This window comes from Rattus norvegicus, chromosome 17, assembly GCF_021556685.1.
Source record: "Rattus norvegicus strain SHRSP/BbbUtx chromosome 17, alternate assembly SHRSP_T2T, whole genome shotgun sequence".
In the NCBI taxonomy this organism is placed as follows: Eukaryota; Metazoa; Chordata; class Mammalia; order Rodentia; family Muridae; genus Rattus; species Rattus norvegicus.
The window spans coordinates 79,916,211-79,937,421 of NC_141550.1; the positions used below are offsets into that span (position 1 = coordinate 79,916,211).

The window sequence follows — 21,211 nt, forward strand, 5'->3', positions numbered from 1 at the left end:
GTGGAAAGAGAGAGTACTGGAAGAGACAACTGAATTAGGGAGAGAGGCATCTCTGGGACTAGCTAAAAACTGAGGACAATGGAAACAGGAATCTATGAGGGTGACTCTGGCTAAGACTTCTAGCAATGGGGTATATGGGACCTGAACTTACCATCTCTTGTAACCAGGCTTCCAATGGAGGGAGTGGGATACCAACACAGCCACAAAACCCACAATTTATCCTGACTAAAAGATATACCAGGGTAAAAGATGGAGCATAATTTGAGGGACGAGCCAACCAATGCCTGGCCCATGAGACCCATGCCATGAGCTAGAGCCTATCCCTGACACTATTAATGATATTCTGCTATATTTGCAGACAGGTAGGAGCCTAGCATAACTGCCATCACAGAGGCTTCACTCAGCAACTGATAGAAACAGATGCAGAGAGCCCAGCCCTTAAGTTCCTGCTTTTAAGCTATAGGGGTATCTGGGAAGCATCTAGCCCATGAGTGGATCTCCTAAGGAGGGCTACTGTTTAGCTAAATTACTAAAAAGCCCAGCATCACTGCTGGTGGTTCGTGATGAGCCCCCCCCCCTTCATGGCAATCCTAAGAGAGCTATGTAGTAAGTGCAGGGTTACCAAGAATACAGGCCTGCCTTGAGCTAGGTGGCCATGGGTGTTACGGCCAGGGGACATAAAACAGAAGTGGCATGGACAGTTTTGGGAACTGCAGACCTTGGGCACGCCTACAGTGGAGCATGAGGCCCTGGGTTCAACACCAGTGTGGCAAAATTGAAATGCAAACAAGTGCCTGTGCCAGAACAAGATAAGGCCAAAGTCATACAGGCTGGAATGATTCTCATTGAGCATTCCGTGTTACCTTAGCAACTGAACTGCCCTAAGTAGGTAGAGGCAACTAATGGAATGTGCGCTCATAGGTAGGAAGCTGAGTTTGATCCAGTGTTCACCTTTCAACTTCTAGAATATTCTCTGTCAAAAAGAAGGTCCTCATAAAGATTAAAGGAATGAATCATGACAACCCTAATATTCAATATTATTATTGAAATATTATTTCTCACCCTGTTTAACAAAAGAATGGTACATTCTGAAAAATGAATTGATAGGCAATTTCATTGTGGTATCAGCATTGTAGAGGAAGCTTACACAAGGCTAGAGGAGCTAGCCTTCGCTACAGCAGGCTACATGGCACGTGACATTATACCTATGGTCCATCGTGAACCACAGTATCATTGTGTAGCATGCGGCCTTATTTACAGACATAGACAAGATATCTAACACTACAAAGAAATCACATTTCACTATGGTGTAGCCCATGTGTTCACCAAACTTGCAGAGCTAGTTACAAACCAGATTGAGATCACATGCATAAAAACACCAAAACAATACATCTACCTCTAAGCAGGAAATGTTTTGATAATATGTCACCTAGAAATAATATATTATCCTAGACAGGTCTAGGATGTCTTTCCTATCACAGTTTGCCCATTCATTTCTCCCAACACCTTCTCTTCATTCTCACCCTTTTTCCAGTTTCCTTTATCTTTGCTAGTTTGAGATAGGGTCTGTCTTAGTTCAAACCATGACATTCTACTCCCTGGCCCCCACAGGCTTGTTCAAACACATGAGCCTATGGGGGCCATACCTAGACATAGCATAATAAAAAATCACATTTAGTCCAACACTCAAAGTCCCCGTAGTCTAGAGAAGTCTCAACAATGTTAAAAACCCAAAGTTCAAAGTCTCTTCTGAGATTCTTCCAATCACTTAACTGTAATCCCCCAAAGCAAGACAGGAAACCAACTGGGCAAACTCCAAACTCTGCATCTCTATGTCTAATGTCAAAGAGGTCTTCAGATCTCCAACCCCTTTTTTGTCTTTGTTGACTACAACAACCTTAGTTCTCCTGGTCAGATTCCACTCCCTGTTAGCAGCTTTCCTCAGCAGATATCACACAGCTCTGGCGTCTTGGAGTCCTCAAGGCAACTTCAGCAGTTACAGGTTCTTGTTCCAATGTCTGGGATCCACACATGGTCTTCTGGGCTCCTCCAAAGGGCTGGCATCACTTCTCCAGCTCTGCCCTCTGTAGCACTCTAGGCTTTTGCTGACTCCATTCCACTGTTGCTGCTGTTCTTAGGGGTCATCCCACGGTGCTAGCATCTCCAATATGCCGGAGTCTTCTGCTGCAAGTAGAATTCACCAATAGCCTCTCATAAGTTCTCTTCATGGTGCCAGGCTGACCCCTGCAGTCCTGGGCCCTTCAGTCCTGGGCTGTCAACTGCAACTGAGGCTGCACCATCACCCATGGCCTTCCATGGCCTCTCAGAGTGTTGAATCTCAGCTTCTCTCCATGACCCCTTCATAACTTCAAAACCAGTACCACCTGGGTGACTCTTACACATTATCAAGCACAGCTGCAGCACGAGATACAACCTTGGTTATCTCTGAAACACAGCTTCTTTGTGCTCTCAGAAAACAATTCTAAGAAAATTTCACCTCAGACATGCTGGTCTCTTCTTAATCACCACTAATTTCTTAGCTCCAGCTAACCAGCATCAATTGTCCAAGTAGTGTCCTTCTCCTCTTGACTGTAAAGCCAGAGCTAAGTGGCCAATGCTGCTGAGTTCTGCTCCTGCTGGGGTTGAAACTTGGCCCCTTGTTCTATTACATCATCACCAGCTTTCTGCTTTCCAACTCCTCCACTGCCTAAGCTGTCCTGGAACTTGCTCTTTAGACTGACTTTAAACTCAGAGATCTGCATACCTGTCTCCCAAATGGTCCACCACATCTGGATTTAAGTCTTTCTCTGCTTGGAAGTTACTCTGTACTAGGCTGGCCTTGAATGCAGAGATCTGCTTGCCTTTGCCTCCTGGGATTAAAGACTTGTACTACCATGCCTGGACCTGGATTTATCTAGGTGAGATCTTGCCCCCAAGGTCACTACTCACTTAATTCAATTTAATATCCTCGAACACAGGATTCAGCTCCATTTCACTTCTTAGTGCTCCTTTAATACTTGAGCCATATAATTTATATTTTTCCTTTCTCAACTTGCTACACTTGTTCAAATTGCTCTTCATTAGACTTGACCAGAGAACAAAGTCTCTGCCGGGCTTTTTTGAGACTTCCTTTGTCAGTGCAATTAATATAAATCTCTTTACCTCAGCCTCAGGTAGACTCTTCTGAAAAGGGCAAAAAGCAGCCACATTCTTTGCCAAAACACCACAGAAACAGTCTCTGGTCCACAAACTGAAATTCTTCGCCTCTGAAACCTCCTGGGCCAGGTCTGCACAGTTCAAATCACTCTGAGCAACAAAGTCTTCCATATTCCCACTAGGATGACCCATTAAGCTCGACTTAAATGCATTCCACTGCTGTACAAATCCAAAACCCCAAATCCACATTCTTCACAGCAATACCCCAGAGTCCCTGGTACCAGTTTCTGTCTTAGTTATGGTTTTACTGCTGTGAACAGATACCATGACCAAGACAACTCTTATAAAGGATGACATTTAATTTGGGCTGGCTTACAGGTTCAGAGGTTCAGTCCATTATCATCAAAGAAGGCATAGCATAGGAAATGCTGAGAGTCCTACATCTTCATCCAAAAGAGACTATTAGAGAAGTCTGGCTTCTAGGCAGCTAGGGCAAGCAAGGGTCTTAAAGTCCATGCCCACAGTGATACACCTAACCCAACAAGGCCACACCTCCAATAGTGCCACTCCCTAGGCAAAGCATATTCAAACCAAGACAGGGTCTGACATGGCCCAGTCTAGCCTCAGACTCACTAAGTAGCTGAAACTGGCCTTGAACTCCTGATGCTTTTGACTCTACCTGCTAAGTAATGGAATACAACTTAGGTTCCTATCTGTTGGGTTTTAATATGAAATGTCCTGCTTGGCCTCCTTTTCTAAATGCTTGCCCTTCACCTGAGAGCAATGGAGGTTCTGGAAACTTTAGTATGTAGGACCAACTTGAAGGAGGAAGGCCATGGGGTGGGTGCAGGAGGATCTCTTGACCCTGACTCTTTCCAGTTGCCCTCTGCCTCCTGTCCTCCATGAAGTGAATAGCTCTTCTTGGCTATTTGCTCTCACAGCTGTCATAGGTTAGCATTGGGGCCAAGGGAGTCAGGGCTCAACCCTGAAACCATAAACCAAAGTAATTGATTCAGCCCCTTAAGATATGTCAGGTGGAAAACGCCATCTGGAACCCTGGTGCACGGAGGCTCCCGGAAAGAGCGGCGCAGATCTTCCCGGTTGCTGCCACAGCGGAGAGGACTTAGGCAGTACCCCACGAGCAAACTTGAGCCTTGGAACCGCAGGTAGGACCAACTTTTCCCCTGCAAGAAACCTGCCTGGTGAACTCAGGACACACAGAGGCAAAATTCCTCTAGGACCGGGCACTTCCTGTGTTTACCGGAAGCCCCACACCCGCGGATCCCGGCCCGCAGCAGCTCCCTGCTCCCAAACCCCATGGGAGAGAGACCTCACCGCCTGATCAGGTGGGCACTCCTGAGGCTGCAGAGCGGAAGAGACCACCAACACTGCCCACCCCTGCCCACATCCCTAGCACAAGAGGCAACTGTATAAGGCCTCTGGGTTCCTGTAGGGGAGGGCCCGGAGCGGCAGGACCCCTGCGCCTGAGACACCGCCGGAACCTGAAGGAAACAGACCGGATAAACAGTTCTCTGCACCCAAATCCCGTGGGAGGGAGAGCTGAACCTTCAGAGAGGCAGACACGCCTGGGAAACCAGAAGAGACTGCACTCTGTGCACATCCAGACGCCAGAGGAAAACACCAAACGCCATCTGGAACCCTGGTGCACGGAGGCTCCCGGAAAGAGCGGCACAGATCTTTCCGGTTGCTGCCGCCGCGGAGAGGACTTAGGCAGTACCCCACGAGCAAACTTGAGCCTTGGAACCACAGGTAGGACCAACTTTTCCCCTGCAAGAAACCTGCCTGGTGAACTCAAGACACAGGCCCACAGGAACAGCTGAAGACCTGTAGAGAGGAAAAACCACACGCCTGAAAGCAGAACACTCTGTCCCCATAACTGGCTGAAAGAAAACAGGAAAACAGGTCTACAGCACTCCTGACACACAGGCTTATAGGACAGTCTAGCCACTGTCAGAAATAGCAGAACAAAGTAACACTAGAGATAATCTGATGGCGAGAGGCAAGCGCAGGAACCCAAGCAACAGAAACCAAGACTACATGGCATCATCGGAGCCCAATTCTCCCACCAAAGCAAACACGGAATATCCAAACACACCAGAAAAACAAGATCTAGTTTCAAAATCATATTTGATCATGATGCTGGAGGACTTCAAGAAAGACATAAAGAACTCCCTTAGAGAACAAGTAGAAGCCTACAGAGAGGAATTGCAAAAATCCCTGAAAGAATTCCAGGAAAACACAATCAAACAGTTGAAGGAATTAAAAATGGAAATAGAAGCAATCAAGAAAGAACACATGGAAACAACCCTGGACATAGAAAATCAAAAGAAAAGACAAGGAGCTGTAGATACAAGCTTCACCAACAGAATACAAGAGATGGAAGAGAGAATCTCGGGAGCAGAAGATTCCATAGAAATCATTGACTCAACTGTCAAAGATAATGTAAAGCAGGAAAAGCTACTGGTCCAAAACATACAGGAAATCCAGGACTCAATGAGAAGATCAAACCTAAGGATAATAGGAATAGAAGAGAGTGAAGACTCCCAGCTCAAAGGACCAGTAAATATCTTCAACAAAATCATAGAAGAAAACTTCCCTAACCTAAAAAAAGAGATACCCATAGGCATACAAGAAGCCTACAGAACTCCAAATAGATTGGACCAGAAAAGAAACACCTCCCGTCACATAATTGTCAAAACACCAAACGCACAAAATAAAGAAAGAATATTAAAAGCAGTAAGGGAAAAAGATCAAGTAACATATAAAGGCAGACCTATCAGAATCACACCAGACTTTTCGCCAGAAACTATGAAGGCCAGAAGATCCTGGACAGATGTCATACAGACCCTAAGAGAACACAAATGCCAGCCCAGGTTACTGTATCCTGCAAAACTCTCTATTAACATAGATGGAGAAACCAAGATATTCCATGACAAAACCAAATTTACACAATATCTTTCTACAAATCCAGCACTACAAAGGATAATAAAGGGTAAAGCCCAACATAAGGAGGCAAGCTATACCCTAGAAGAAGCAAGAAACTAATCATCTTGGCAACAAAACAAAGAGAAGAAAAGCACACAAACATAACCTCACATCCAAATATGAATATAATAGGAAGCAATAATCACTATTCCTTAATATCTCTTAACATCAATGGCCTCAACTCCCCAATAAAAAGACATAGATTAACAAACTGGATACGCAATGAGGACCCTGCATTCTGTTGCCTACAGGAAACACACCTCAGAGACAAAGACAGACACTACCTCAGAGTGAAAGGCTGGAAAACAACTTTCCAAGCAAATGGTCAGAAGAAGCAAGCTGGAGTAGCCATTCTAATATCAAATAAAATCAATTTTCAATTAAAAGTCATCAAAAAAGATAAGGAAGGACACTTCATATTCATCAAAGGAAAAATCCACCAAGATGAACTCTCAATCCTCATCTTCGGTTGGTTTATATACAAGTGTGCAATTTCTAGGCTTGAAAGTAAAATGATGCTATATGGTGCTGGATAGAGGAGCCTTATTTTTTATTATGGCAGCTTGCTATTTTTGTAACATGGTGATTTGGTTGAACACAATAAAGTACAGTAGTAACTGATCTCCCCTTCTTCCTGGATGAGTGAGGAGATGATTAAATGTTGATGTCAGCATCCTTGAGCATATTCAGATGAGCTTCTGCTTCTGTTGAAAAGGATGCTGTATTTGATTGTGGTCCGAAGCTTTGAAGCACTGCTTGGCATCTCCTTCCTTGGAGGTCTCACTGTTTAAACGTAACAGATTTGATAGCTTGTTGGTAAGGTGAGGTCCAGCTTGTCTCCACTAGGTCATCTTCATGTGAATCCGGTGGTTATACGGTTTTGTTCTAGGGATATTTCATTTTTTTAATAACGGTTTTAGCTGACATTCATGGAGAGAATGAATCCTTAGAACTGTGCCACTAGTGAAAGGAAATCCTGTCTAGAGTATATTTCTTTACAAAGCTGTGTCACACCATCCTTTGGGCCCTCTGCTGGAAAAGTAGAATCAAGTCTCAAATAATTTTAAATTGTATCCTCTAGTATTATAGATGTAGGACAGTACTGTATCATACCTCTGTGGATGTAAAATAGCTTGTACCTGCTTTATGATACGTAGTAGTGACCGTGCTTTATCAGAGCTGTTTTTAATGATGTTGCTCAGAATGTTTTCTTTCCAGATGATGATTGAGAAGCTAATTTTAAAAAAAAATGGTGCCAGGTACCACAAGAGTAACAGAACTGTGCTGTTTTCTCGGGTTTTGTTTTTTTACTTTTTTTTTTTTAATGGAGTGTGCTGGATGTCTCTACAGTTTTGTTCAGATGACTGCAGAACCTGGAAAAGCTGTTGCTGCTGTTGATGCATAACACACTGCTATTATTGGTCTTTTTATATAAATATAAATATATATATACAGATATATAATTTGAATTTTTGGAAACTTTAGCTCTGCTGTCAACTTTGGAAAAAAGTATCCCCGTTTACTGTGTTGAGTTGGCACTGTACAGAAATTAACAGCCATATTGGTCTAGAAATGTTGAACTTAAGTTTTTTCCATTTGTACAGGGGTAACACACTGTATTAAATATGTAAGGTCTTATCTACGTGCGTTTGATTACAAAAACTAATAAAGTATTCTCTAAATTTAAAAAAAATAAATCTAATTGATCAATAAAAAAAAAGAACTGTTTACCTTTCTGTGGTTCATCATGAGTCAAGAAATATTTTAGCATATATAATAAAACTACCAGTTCTATTTTAGTTTTCATGCTTTCAAAATGTTATTTGTAGAAATATTTTATTTAAAAAGTCTCTTTGTCTTGAAATCTGTTTTACAAACAAAATCACCATCAGAAAGAGATGTACACATCTTTGCAACCATTAATTAGACATTAATATGTTTCTAATGCTGTGAAAACAAAATGTTTACAATAATGTGAATTAAAGTCCCATGTGAATTATTACTCTATCTCATGTGCAGAATTCTTTATAATAAAACTTTGTTATCTTAAAATTAAAAAAAAAAAGATATGTCAGGTGTTTTGCCACAGACACAGGCAGAGAAACTAACACACTTTCTACTCTCGGAGGATGTACCTTCCCAAGGCAAAGATAGGCTAGTTCCTAGGTTCTCACCATTAGGATAGGACGGGTTGTTGGATGTAAGGAGTAGGCAAGTTCAAAGTGAGCTCTCATCCATGATTCAAGGACTTAGGATCACTGTTTTGCATTTTTGCCAAACTAACAACCCTACAGTGAAGAAAGAAAGGAAGGAAGGAAGGAAGGAAGGGAGGGGGGAGGGAGGGAGAGAGAGAGAGAGAGAGAGAGAGAGAGAGAGAGAGAGAAACAAAGAAAGGAAAAGAAAACCTTTTCATGGCTTATCACTGATACCTTTTAAAATATACCTGATTTCCTATGGCAACAAACATACATTCTTTCCACCACTTCTGCAGACCAGGAATATGGCTTTGAAGAACATTAAAGTCCCTCTCCCCAACCCCATGTGAGAAGGTGGTACACAGGTCCCAGTAGTTAGGCACAGTGGCCACTTCACACCAACACAACTTTGTTTTCCAAGATAGAAATGGGGTAGGGTAAGGTCATCTGAGGGACTTGTCTTTGTGATACTAGAAGGTATGTTAGACATACACACACACACACACACACACACACACACACAGAGAGAGAGAGAGAGAGAGAGAGAGAGAAAGAGAGAGGGAGGGAGGGAGAGAGGGAGAGAGAGAGAGAGAGAGAGAGAGAGAGAGAGAGAGAGAGAGGAGAGAGAGAGAGGAGTCTTGTGCTCTTAAAGGCAGCCCTTCCCTGCCTCCAAGAGAATGTGGCCCATCTAAGGTTAAACCACATACTAAAATAAAATTGATCCTTCTTTTGCCTAGAGCAACCCCCATGAGACCAGAGCTGGTCTTTCCCTTGGTTCCAGCAAAGACTTACTGGCCTGCCTCAGGTCTCTACCACTTTAGAGCCACACACACCATAGCCAGGAAGTATAAGTTCTAATTGACCAGGCCTGGATTCCATGGGTGCAATTAAAACCAGAGAGAATGGATGAAAGTCAGGGTACCATTTGAGAAAGGGTGATCTTCGAAAGGTCAGAGCACCATTACAAAAGCACAAGGTGGACAAAAAGAAAAATGGGGGAAAAAGTCAGTATTCCTAAGTAAGGTCAAGAACTTAGAATTAAATCATGGACCCCAGTATCATTGAATGGCATATGACTTATTAACATAGACAAGGTATATAACCCTATAAAGGAGTCATATTTCACCAAGGAGCAGCCCATGTATCCACCAAAACTTACAGAGCTGGCTACAAACCAGATTAAGAATACATCGACCTCTAGACTGAGACCATAACCACTGGTTACTATACAGCTGCCGTCATCACTCGGTTAGAGGAAGGCACCCCTCCTGCCTCACCCTTCATTCTTTGTTTATATATTTCATGTATATGAGTGTTCTGCCTGTAATATGCCCAGAAGAGGGTATTGGATCCCATTGCAGATGGTTATAACCCATCATTTGGTTGCTGGGAATTGAACTCAGGGCCTCTGAGAAGATCAGAGCAGTCCGTGCTCTTAACCGCTGAGCCATCTCTCCAGCCCTGCCCTCCACTCTTTTACAAGACAGCAGAGTCGAATATAGACTGGGCAGGTGAACGTGCCCACCAGGCAAGACTGGCAACTGGGTTCAATTCCAAGAAGCCACAGTGGAAGGAGAGGATCAACTCTCGAAGGTTGTCTTCCAACCTTCACTCTGCCACCGTACATGCAAAATATACAAAGTAAATGTAAACAGTAGGAATGCTGTGAATAATAAGTAAAAAGAAACTTATTATTCCTCAGCACAGTCCCTGACTTATAGTTGACCTGTTGCTAATTACCAAATGCTCCACCATTCCTCTGGACAGGGCTGCGGCCAGATAATAGATGGGAAAGAATCCAGAGATCATAAACAGCTCTGTAGGCTCAAGGGCATCACAGTGACCTTGGGCTTCCCTTCCTGGGCAGCCTGGGCTGATATTCTTAATGTATAGGGCAGTTGGGTGAAAAAGAAGGTACGGGGTAATACAAGTACGCCTAACCACGGGCAAGATGCCTGCAAAGACTCCTTTAGCAGACCAAGCATCTTGGAAGGGGCTCGCCCTACATCCAGAAATAGCTCCAAACTGCGTGCACAGAGTTAGAGCCTCCCGGATACCAACCCTGATTCAGCCTCATCATTGGGGTGTGTACAAATCACTTAATCCCTTAATCCCTGGCAAAAACCAGCTTCGTTATCTATGAGGGGAGAATGCATACTATAGGGTTCTTGAGAAAAATCTCACACCCCAAGGCACCATTCATTGCCTGATACCAAACGGGCACTTCCCAAGTCTGTGTCCGGAAAGGAAAAAGCAGGCGGACTAGCTCAGTGCCCCTAGACTTTTCTCAAAAAACCAAATAAAAGGGCTGGAGAGATGGCTCAATGGTTAAGAGCATTGACTGCTATTCCAGAGGTCCTGAGTTCAAATCCCAGCACCCACATGGTGGCTCACAACCATCTGTAATGGGATCCGATGCCCTCTTTTGGTGTGTCTCATATTTATGAGTACCTACAGTGTACTCATAAATAAAATAAATAATTCTTTAAAAAAACAAATAAAAATGGAATCCAAAGAGCCTAAAAAGTAGAGAAGACAATGACTCCATAAGTATTAATGTATTGATACTGTATTAATACAGTATTAATGTATTGATCTGGTTTGCAGTGCAGTGCTGCTCATCCCACATCTTGAGAAGATTTTATGTAAATGCCTTGGAGTATTTTTTCTTTCTTTCTGTGCTTTATTCCCCAGGGCCATGGACCCACTGCACAAACAGATCTTGTCTCTGTGCGTCTTCAGCCTGGAGAGGTGGAGACAGTGAGATCTGTTAGATTGGTTTCCAAAGGAAGGCATGGCAAGCAAGAGAAAGGACAGAGCTCAGGCTCATCTGAGGATCAGAAAAAGCTACCCATGTCCCCAGTAAGCAGATGAAATAGGGACACCACCCACCCCAACCCTCCCCTTGCTTGTTTGGGTTAGTGACAACTGCTTCATGGAACTTCCAAATAGCTTGCTGCAACCTGAACTTCAAAGAAACGTCTGCAAATGTCAGGAAACCCCCTTTGAACCTTTTCCCAGAGGGTAGGAGTGGCAGAAAACCCAAGCTCAGCTAAAGAGATCAGAATTTAGATATGCGTACGCCAGGTGCCAAACCAAACGGTGGACACATTGAGTTTTATAAGGGTGACTGATGAGGGTGACTGTAAATAACACAAACGTCACTCGATAAGAAGACAAACTTGATAAGAAGACAAAGTCAAACTTGAACCAAGAGGCCCGAGCGCTGGCCTAGAGGCTAAGAGCACTTGCTGCTCTTGCAAAGGACCCCAGGTTCAGTCCCCAGCACCTGGTGGTCCTTCTTTAGTTTCCCGCAACTAGTATATTTGATATAAAAAAAAATTCCACCTCCAGTGTGCAGTCTGCCATTTTAAAAAATAAACAGAAATTGGGAATCCCCAAAGTTTCTTTGGCTAATGCATTCCTGAGAAATGGCCTTGAGCTTAGAACTGCCTTTCTCTTTTCTTTCTAGGACCTGAACGTTACTGTTAGATTTTAAAAAGCAACATGAAGTGACCAAAACAAAGAAAATTGAAGTCCCAACCTACACACACACACACACACACACACACACACACACACACACACAATCAGATACAACAAGGGCTCACAGACACCATGGAGGGGGCACTTCAAATTTTACTCAAGATTTACAGTTTTTCTTGAGTATCAGGCACAGGGAGGATTATTTTTAGTTCGAGCTTACAACTTTATTAAAGACAATTTTCCCCTCTTCCTTTCATGGCTGGGACCACTATCACTCCTGTGTGGTTCTGCCAAGTGCTATGTTGTGTACATGAAGACACACGGGAAATGGAGTGGCTGTCCACACCATGCTCTCTCCCATCCTCTCCTCCCCTTGCCCTAAGTCATAGACTTTAAACTTTGCATTAAAAGACCCTGGGTGCTTTAAAAATGACCTCTACAACCACCCACTTGTAGGTTGATGTCAATATGCAGGGAGAGCTGGCACCAGTTAGGTCAGGGCCATGATTAAAAGATAAAAGCAGGGACAAAATTTTTGTGAGGCGGGAGAGGAGGAGGAGGAGAATCAAGATGGAGACGGAGAAGGACGACCCAGATCTGGATGATCTTGAATTGCCAAGATACCTGGGATGAATTTCTGTAGGCAAATTTATCTTATCTAGGTGGGCGGTTTATATCCTTATCAATTGGTTGTGAGCTCATTGTGTGGATGTATTGTGGATTGAGAATTCAACTTACAAATCTGATTGTTGGGCTGCAGTTTGTTGAGCCTTGATTTTAACAGGTTGTTGGGAGTTTATACTGTAACTAGTGGGGGGAGGGGTAGATGCTGGGAATGTAAGCAGAGTCCACAGTAAGAGAGCCACGAGATAGGTGGTCCCTGTATGAAACTGGCATGGCAGCAACCCACCTGGGTCAGGGAGTACTTGGAGGAAGCGTGGAGCTGCAGTGATAAATTAGAGCTAATTCCATTGGCCTGCTAGAGCTGGAACTAGCGGGAACCAGACCACAAGGGTACACCCGAGAACCGGTTCCCATGAATTTTTATTTTTACCTCAACACCCACTTCCTTTAGCTAGGGGAAGAGAATGATCAGGGGAAGCAGAGGCCCTGGGGAGCTGTCCCTTCTCTTTCCTCTCTGTGTATGTAGGTACACATATGTGCACACATGCTTGTGGAAACCAGAGGACAACTCCAGGTGTCATTCACATGTCTCTCACCTCTTAGAGCCTTTCTGTGCCTGGGTCTTTCACAAGCCTGGAACTTGCCTCGTAGACTAGGATGGCTGGCGGGCAGCCACCTGCCCTCCATCTTTTCCAGGGCTGGGACTGTAGATGCAGCTCGCTTGGATGCTTGGCATGGGTTCTAGGGATCCGGTTCCAGTTCTTTCTTGTGCTTTATCAAACGAGCCATCTTTACTGCCTTTCTTTTAACACGTCTAGGAACTTGAACATGCTAGGCAAAAGCCACACCCCCGGACTTCACTGGGTGGTCCCATTTCCCCTCTAGGAGGCTGCTAAGAGTTCCTCTCAAGTAAGTAGGATGCCCAAACACAGGCCAACTGTCCACTCCATCCTCCCTGCCTGAGTACCGGGTACCAACCAGATTTTCTCCTTTGTTTACCTTTAACATCCATCTTTCTTGTTCTTGTGTCCAATCACGTAGCTACTGTGACTTACGGTACCCATCCTTTAACTCCATCATCACCACCACCACCATCACCACCACCACCACCATCACCACCATCATCACCATCACCATACCATCACCACCATCATCACCACCACCATCATCATCATCACCATCACCATCACCATCACCATCATCATCACCATCACCACCATCATCATCACCATCACCACCATCATCACCATCACCACCATCATCATCACCACCACCATCATCATCACCATCACCATCACCACCATCATCATCATCACCATCACCATCATCATGAGTAACACAAGTGCACCTAATATAGCACTTCCCAAGTCTTAAGTACTGTTTAGGGGTTATGCAAGCTAACTCATTAACTTACGCTTTATGACATCTACCCATCACATAGTCCCATGAGGCTTATTAAGTTGGTAACTTACATCCATCTCCTCCCTGGACTGACTGTCCAACTCAGCCCCACCCTGTTTCTCAAGGCTGCGACTTGTGAAAGAACTATCCTTGCGATTAGTCTGGGAAAAACAAGGGTTTTTCGGTTCAAAGGTCCTTCAACTGTGAACAACCAGTCACAGCCCAAAGGGACGTGAACCTAAATGTTCAGACCGAATGCATGTGAGAGACCCACGCAGGACATTCTTTCTGACCACATCATTAAATAACAGTGTATTTCAAGTTGGGGGATGGGGTTGTTACCACAGAAGCAGGAGGGCCTAGAACCCACACCAAGCCAGTCATCCATGGTAGTATGCATCCCATCGGCCAGGATAGGAGGCAGAGATAGAATCACATTCAGAAGCTCATAGGCCAACCAACATGGCTGCACAAGGAGCAAGTACCAAGAGATCCAGTACAAAGACAGAAGTCAAGGGCCAACAGCTGAGGTTGTCCCATGACCTTCCCACACACTATATCACAAATATACCTATGTTCACACACACACACACACACACACACACACACACACACACAAAAAAAAAAAAACCTTGTCCCCATGAAGAAAAATAAAATTGGATCATCACACCATTTTCAAATTAAGTGCAACTCAAAATACTCCCAATGAGTTACAGCCTTAAATGTGAGACCTGAGACGGTGGACTATGGGTGTAGCTCAGTAGTGCCCACCTACTATGTGCCAGGCTGAACACCGCGAAAATAAAAGGTGCAAAGATGAGAAAACAAGCAAAAACCGTCTAGCAGGAAACACATCAGAACAGCAGAGAACAGAGGAAAGAGATACGGGGACTCCAGCTCACCCCACTCACAGAGCAAAGGGAGACAGTCAACAGGAGGAGCAACTCGCAGAGGGGAGAATTCCAAGCGATACCCTTGAAACAGTGTTAATAGGCAAACTACGTAATGTGCCCAAACATCTGGGTGAGGAAATAAGTGGGTTCACTTGGAAAATGAGCAAGAACTAAACAACCATTTCTCGGTGGAGGACACAGACGTGGGGCACATCTAAGAAAGACGGTCACCATCACCAAACATGAAGGGACGGAATTAACTCAGTAAAAGAGGCCTCCTCGAACTTGGCTGTTACCAAAAAGAGGAGAGGTACGTGTTTCAGTGGGGAAAAGGAGCCTGTGTATACTGTTAGGACAATAACCCTACCTAGGACAGTCACTTGTGACATGATGTACTTAAAGGATCATTAAGATAAGCCATCAGAAAAGACAAATGCCACCCGATCCCAGTTATACATAGAGTATCAAAAAGTAGAAGTCATTGAAACAGTCAAGAATGGCACCTAACAAAGGCAGGAAGTTACAGAGGCATCAGACATGAAATTCAATTAGAAAAGAATTCATTTAAATATCTTATATTTAATATTTAATATATACATAGTTATATATTTATATATTATATATGTATATAAAATAATTTAAAGAGTCTGTGGTACATCGGAGTGAATGTAGTTCATCACAATATACTATACATTTGAAAATTTCAGAAAGAGGCCAGGCATCGTGGCACACACCCTTAATCCTGGGATGCAGGAGAAAGAAGCCAGCAGACCTCTGAGTCTGAGGCCAGTGTGGTCTACAGATTTATTTCCAATGGGAGAAGGTCTGAGCAACAGGAAAAGGCTGGAGACCAAACAATGTACTGACATTATCCCTGAACAGCTACTTTAGGAATGTCGCTGGTGCAGGTCCTGTGTCAGAGACATGTGAGAGTCCACTGTGTTCTTCCAATATGGAGACCTCCAATATAACTAGGGCAGGGTTAGTCCCAGAATCACAGGGCTGGGGAGAGGGAGGTATTTTCTCCATACTAATGACAAGCAGTATTAAAAACAATGACTTCATGAAATTCATAGGCAAATGGATGAAACTAGAAAATATCATCCTGAGGTAACCCAATCACAAAAGAACACACATGGTTTGCACTCATTGATAAGTGGATATTAGCCCAAAAGCTCAGATACCCAAGATACAATTCACAGACCACATGAAGCTCAAGAAGAAGGATGACCAAAGTGCAGGTGCTTTGGTTCTCCTTGGAAGTGGGAACAAAATATTCATTGAAGGAAATACAGAGACAAAGTTTGGAGCAGAGACTGAAGGAATGGCCATTCAGAGCCCGCCCCACCTGCGGATGCAGCCTATACACACACAGCCACCAAACCCAGATAACATTGCTCATGCCAAGAAGTGCATGCTGACAGGAGCCTGATATAGCCGTCTCCTGAGAGGCTCTCCCAGAGCATGACAAATACAGAGGTGGATGCTCGAAGCCAACCATTGAACTGAGAACAGGGTCCCCATTGGAGGAGTTAGAGAAAGGATTGAAGGAGCTGAAGGGGCCTGCAACCCCATAAGAACAACAATACCAACCAACCAGAGCTTCCAGGGACTAAATCACCATGCAAAGAGTACACACGGACAGACCCACGGCTCCAGCTACATATGTAGAAGAGGATGGCCTTGTTGGGCACCAATGGGAGAGAAGCCCTTGGTCCTGCCAAAGCTGGACCCTCCCCCAGTGTAGGGGAATGTCAGGTGGGGAGGCAGGAAGGGGTGGGTGGTTGGGGAGGGGGAACAGTCATAGAATAAGGGGGAAGGGGAATGGGATTTGGGATTTATGGACAGGAAACCAGGAAAGGGGATAACATTTGAAATGTAAATAAATAAAAAATCCAATAAAATAAATGACAAGTAGTAAGTTCCCCTTTGCTCACTCTACATGCTTCCCAATTTCTAGTTGGCTTGGGCTTTCAGGGGACCCTGACCAATGCCTCATATCCCCAAGGCCTCTTACTGCACTCTTGCTCCAACCTCCAAGCTGTGTGATACGGCGCAAAAAGGCATTACGGCACAGAATCTGTGTGACCGCGTGTGTGGGTTATGGCCTCTGTGGTAGGACAAGCTAAGAGAAGAAAAATCAAAGAACCCCAGAAACTAGGTAGCATTTCAGAAAGGTAGCCAAGTGTGATCAATAGCTTCTCTACTGGTGGTGGACACAACATCCCCCAGAATAGCCAAGCCACTACAGTGAAGAGTTTATCCCAGGCCAACAATACAGCTCAGGTAAAGGTGCTTACCACCAAGCCGGAAGAGCCAAGCTTAGGCCCCAGGATCCACAGGGTAGACTGACCACCACCTGTACACCACGTGACCCCATCCCCCTCCTAGATAAATAAGTAATATGTAAAAAAAATTATATATAATTTTTTACATATTTTTAAAGCTCATCCCACTAGGAACACAGGTCCAAAGTCACAACCTTCCTGTCTGGAGTTTCCATTTATAAGACGGGGCTCTTTCTGAGCCCGGTCCAGCTGGTTGGCGTGTCCCGAGTGAGGCATAACTCAGAGAGCAGAACGCAGGTCAGCCTAGTACGGGCCAGAGGTTTCCACTGCCCTGCTGCTGGCAGGGGTTGCCCACATTCCTCTCCTCCTGTTTTTCCTCTTAGAATATGTTTTTAGTGTCCTTATCTCCAGGAGCAGAGGGGGACAGAGCCAGCTGAAGGTGGGCTGACCTAGGTGGAATTTGGAAACCATACATGTGATTGTTTTCTCCACCTAAATTCAGCCTCACGCCCCCCCATCTAAAAGCAAAGGCTGGGTGATGAGGTGGAATGGAAAGAGAGCTATTCCCCAGTGGGAACATGGAGTACTGGGAAGCTGAGGGTGTGGCTCAGAGGACTGACGGAGTTCAAGTTGTGAGTCACAGTAGAGACAAGAGCTGAGCTCGAATCCAGAAAGACTAGACTGTGTACCCCTAGGTCAGAAGGACACCCCATCCTTCAACAGAGAGAGGAGGGATGGGAAAGCAAGCTCTTCCCAGTGGAGAGGATATCCCCTGATTCTAGAGCAAGAAATGAGGGAAATAATTGGCAAATATTCCTCCATGGCAGCCCAGAAAAGCCCATGCATACGTCAGATATAATGCGTTGCTCCTACCTTCCTCGTGCCAGATGTCCACCCTTAAGGTCCAATGAGAACACTCTCTCTCCTGCTCCTGAACAGGTAGCACTACTTCTTAGGGAGAGTGAGCTCTGATTTCTGCCAGCATGTGCCCCACAAGGGAGGAGGGACAGCGGAGGGAAAGGGGATGAGGGTCCAGAGAGAGGGGAACCTGATCTGGTATTGGGTGGGGGGAAAGGACTGAAGCCCTGAAGGTCAGCAGAAATAGTGGATCTCTGGAGGAAGGAGGTTGGGAGGACCCTCTAGAATGTACCAGAGACCTGGGAGGTGAGAGACTCTCGGGACTCAAAGGTGTGGGGGACTCTAGGTGAAATGCCCTACAGTGGAGAAGGGGAACTTACTGAGCCCACCTCCAGCAGAAAGATGGGGCATCAAGTGAGGGATGGGGTTGCTATCCCACAGTCAAAGCTCTGACCCATAATTCTTCCTGTCTGAAAGAAGTGCAGGGATGGAAATGGAGAAGAACCTGAGGAAAAGAAGGTCCAGGAACAGGTCCAAAGTGGGATCCAGCTCAAGGGGAGGCCCCAAGACCTGACACCATTATTGAAACTATGGGGCATTCACAAAAAGGGACCTATCATGACTGCCCTCCAAAAGACCCAACAAGCAGCTGAAAGAGTCAGATGCAGATGTGCACCCAACCAATGAACAGAGGCTGCTGACCCCTCCAGTTGAATTAGGGAAAAGCTGGAGGAAGCTGAGGATGAGGGTAACTCTGTAGGAGGACCAGCAGTCTCAATTAACCTGGACCCCTGAGATCTCTCAGACACTGGATCACCAACCAGGCAGCATACACCAGCTGAGATGAAGCCCCCAACACATACAGCAGAGGACTCCCAGGTCTGGGTTCAATCAGAGAAGATGCACCTAACCCTCAAGAGACTGGAGGCCCCAGGGAGTTTAGAGGTCCAGTGGGGTGGGTGGGGTGGGGACATCCTTGTGGAAACACGGGGGTGAGGGGAGGTATGGGATGTGGAACTGTCCAGGGTGGGTGGGGTAAGGGAGTGGGGGAGTGGAGGGGTGGAAAGGAAAGGGAATAAAATCTGGAGTGTAAAAGTAAATAAATAAAATTTTTTAAACATTTTTAAAAAATATATTGGTATGGAGGTGGGTAGGTGAGCAAGGGTTGGTGAAAACATCGCGTCTCCTCTTCTTCTTGAGGGCACAGAAGCTTCTTGTAGGACTGATACAAGGTAAGGAACGGCAGAAGTGGATGGCCTACTAGAGTAGACAGTAGAGTAATCACTAACGTCCACCAGTGGGAGATAAAGACACTGTGGTCTGTATATACCTTTACAAGAGGAAGTCTTGTCACCTCTTCTACACAGGTGGATCTTGCAAACATTAAATGATGTAAGCCAATCACAAAAGACAAACACTGGACTGCTAAGCTGACTCTGTGGGGAAAGGCACTTGCTGGCAAGCCTGTCGACCCAAATCCCCCCAAACTCCCCACAAACCCACACACCACCCCATGGAGTTAAAAGGTCTTAGAAGCGGTGTTACTTCCTTGTATGTCAGGAAACAAAGGAGTCTGAGGTGCCTGAGATGGGGGAATTTCTAAAACTCAAACATCTAGCAAGCCCAGATGTGTCAGTTAGCAGATTGAAGATGAGCCCAGAGCGGGTGCCCCAAAATGTGCCGATGTCACCTTAAGGAATGAAAACAAAGCAACTGGCCTGTCTATATCTATCTCTTATACCTGTCTGATCTGTCTGTCCCTGCTACCTGTGTCTTGTGCTGTGTTTCTGTTCTCTGTGCCTGATGCCTGTGTGTGTGTGTGTGTGTGTGTGTGTGTGTGTGTGTGCCACACCTCTACCTAACAACACAGGCTTTTCTTGAACAATACGGAAAACAAGGGATGGGAAAGAAGTAAGGAATTCTTTCAGAAATCTTCAACAGAGTTTTATGAGGGAAAAAGTTACTTTATGGACCTAGAACAGCAAGCAAAACCACATTCTATCAACCTATGCCCATATGCTGTGTCTTCCATGTTTGGCATCTTTGCTAACCCGTTGACAGTTTTCAGAAGATACCACAACACACACACACACACACACACACACACACACACACACACACACACACACACACACACACAAACCCTGTTCTAGGAAAGGGCATGAGAGACTACATATTTCAGGTTAAAGCTGTGCATTTAGCATAGGTTGTAAAGCCTGACCACATGTGAAAACTATGGCATAGCAAATTTGATACATTGTTCTCTTAAAGGCAGGCTGAACTTAAACTTGAGGAGTCCACAGTCTTAGGTTACCTCAAGGCATACTATTAACTTAGTTACAAAGTCTGGGAAAAGTTGAGTCTCTTTGGAAACTCTTACCACAGCCAAGAATTCCTTGTAGGCTCTTCTTTCATTGTTCTCTCTCTCTCTCTCTCTCTCTCTCTCTCTCTCTCTCTCTCTCTCTCTCTCTCTCTCTCTCTCTCTGTGTGTGTGTGTGTGTGTGTGTGTGTGTGTGTGTGTGCATGTGTGCTTCTCTGGTCAGGTTCCTTTCCTAAGTTCCCCTCTTCTCAAGCCCCTGATCCAAGCAAAGACCACGCCCTCTAATAAACATCCCCCCATCAGGGTTTTCTCAACCTCTTTCCATCTCAGAAGACTTAAGGGAGGTGCCCTTACCATGCATGGCACCCCACACCTCACCCTCCCTAAAAGAACACATTCAGGCCCACACACTTTTGGCCCATGAAAACAAACCCAAGTTTCTTTTTCAGGTTTGCCCCAAGCCCAAGCTCAGAATGGGCAGGAGCATTCTGGAGTGCTAGGCAGTCCTACCTCTACCTGGTAGGCATTAGGCATTTCAGAAGCCTTTGAGGAAAGGTTTTCAAACGTGGAAATAAATCCACTAGCTCAATCCAGCCCTGCTGATGTCCCAACTAGAGGAGGTGTAGATGAATCAACTCAGAGACAATCCGATGGTCTCAGAAGTTGCAAACCCTCCCTCCCACAGATGGGAAAGCTTGCAGAACTGATTCTCAATAGCCTAGTGTCCGGTAGCCAGAAATCAAGTGGGCAAAGTCCTGCTAGCAATTTTCCTCACATATTACCATGGAAGCTTGCCACAGAAGCATATACTGTGTATAGTTAACTAGTGACTTTTACAGAAGACACAATGCATAGAGCTTCCCCATCCCTCAGTCACGTTAGCAAGAATAAGTTAGCCCACTCGCAATCTATAGGAGAGAGGTCTAGTTTCTCCTAGTTTCAGTGGGTTGGAACTAGCCAGGTCAGGCTCAGGTCCCAGAGGTA

At 45.0% G+C, this 21,211-nt stretch overlaps 1 protein-coding gene across 4 annotated transcripts in view; it reads right to left on the reverse strand.

Moving 5' to 3' along the window:
* The window catches only part of Ccdc3 (coiled-coil domain containing 3), a 100,667-nt gene that overhangs the window by 53,520 nt on the left and 25,936 nt on the right, over nucleotides 1-21,211 (reverse strand). Inside the window, exon 3 of one of the 4 annotated variants that reach the window (XM_087591368.1) lies at nucleotides 1,018-2,184. In XM_087591368.1, the coding sequence (XP_087447494.1) occupies nucleotides 2,155-2,184 (30 nt within the window). In that variant the 3' untranslated portion in view covers nucleotides 1,018-2,154. 4 annotated transcript variants of the gene reach the window in all.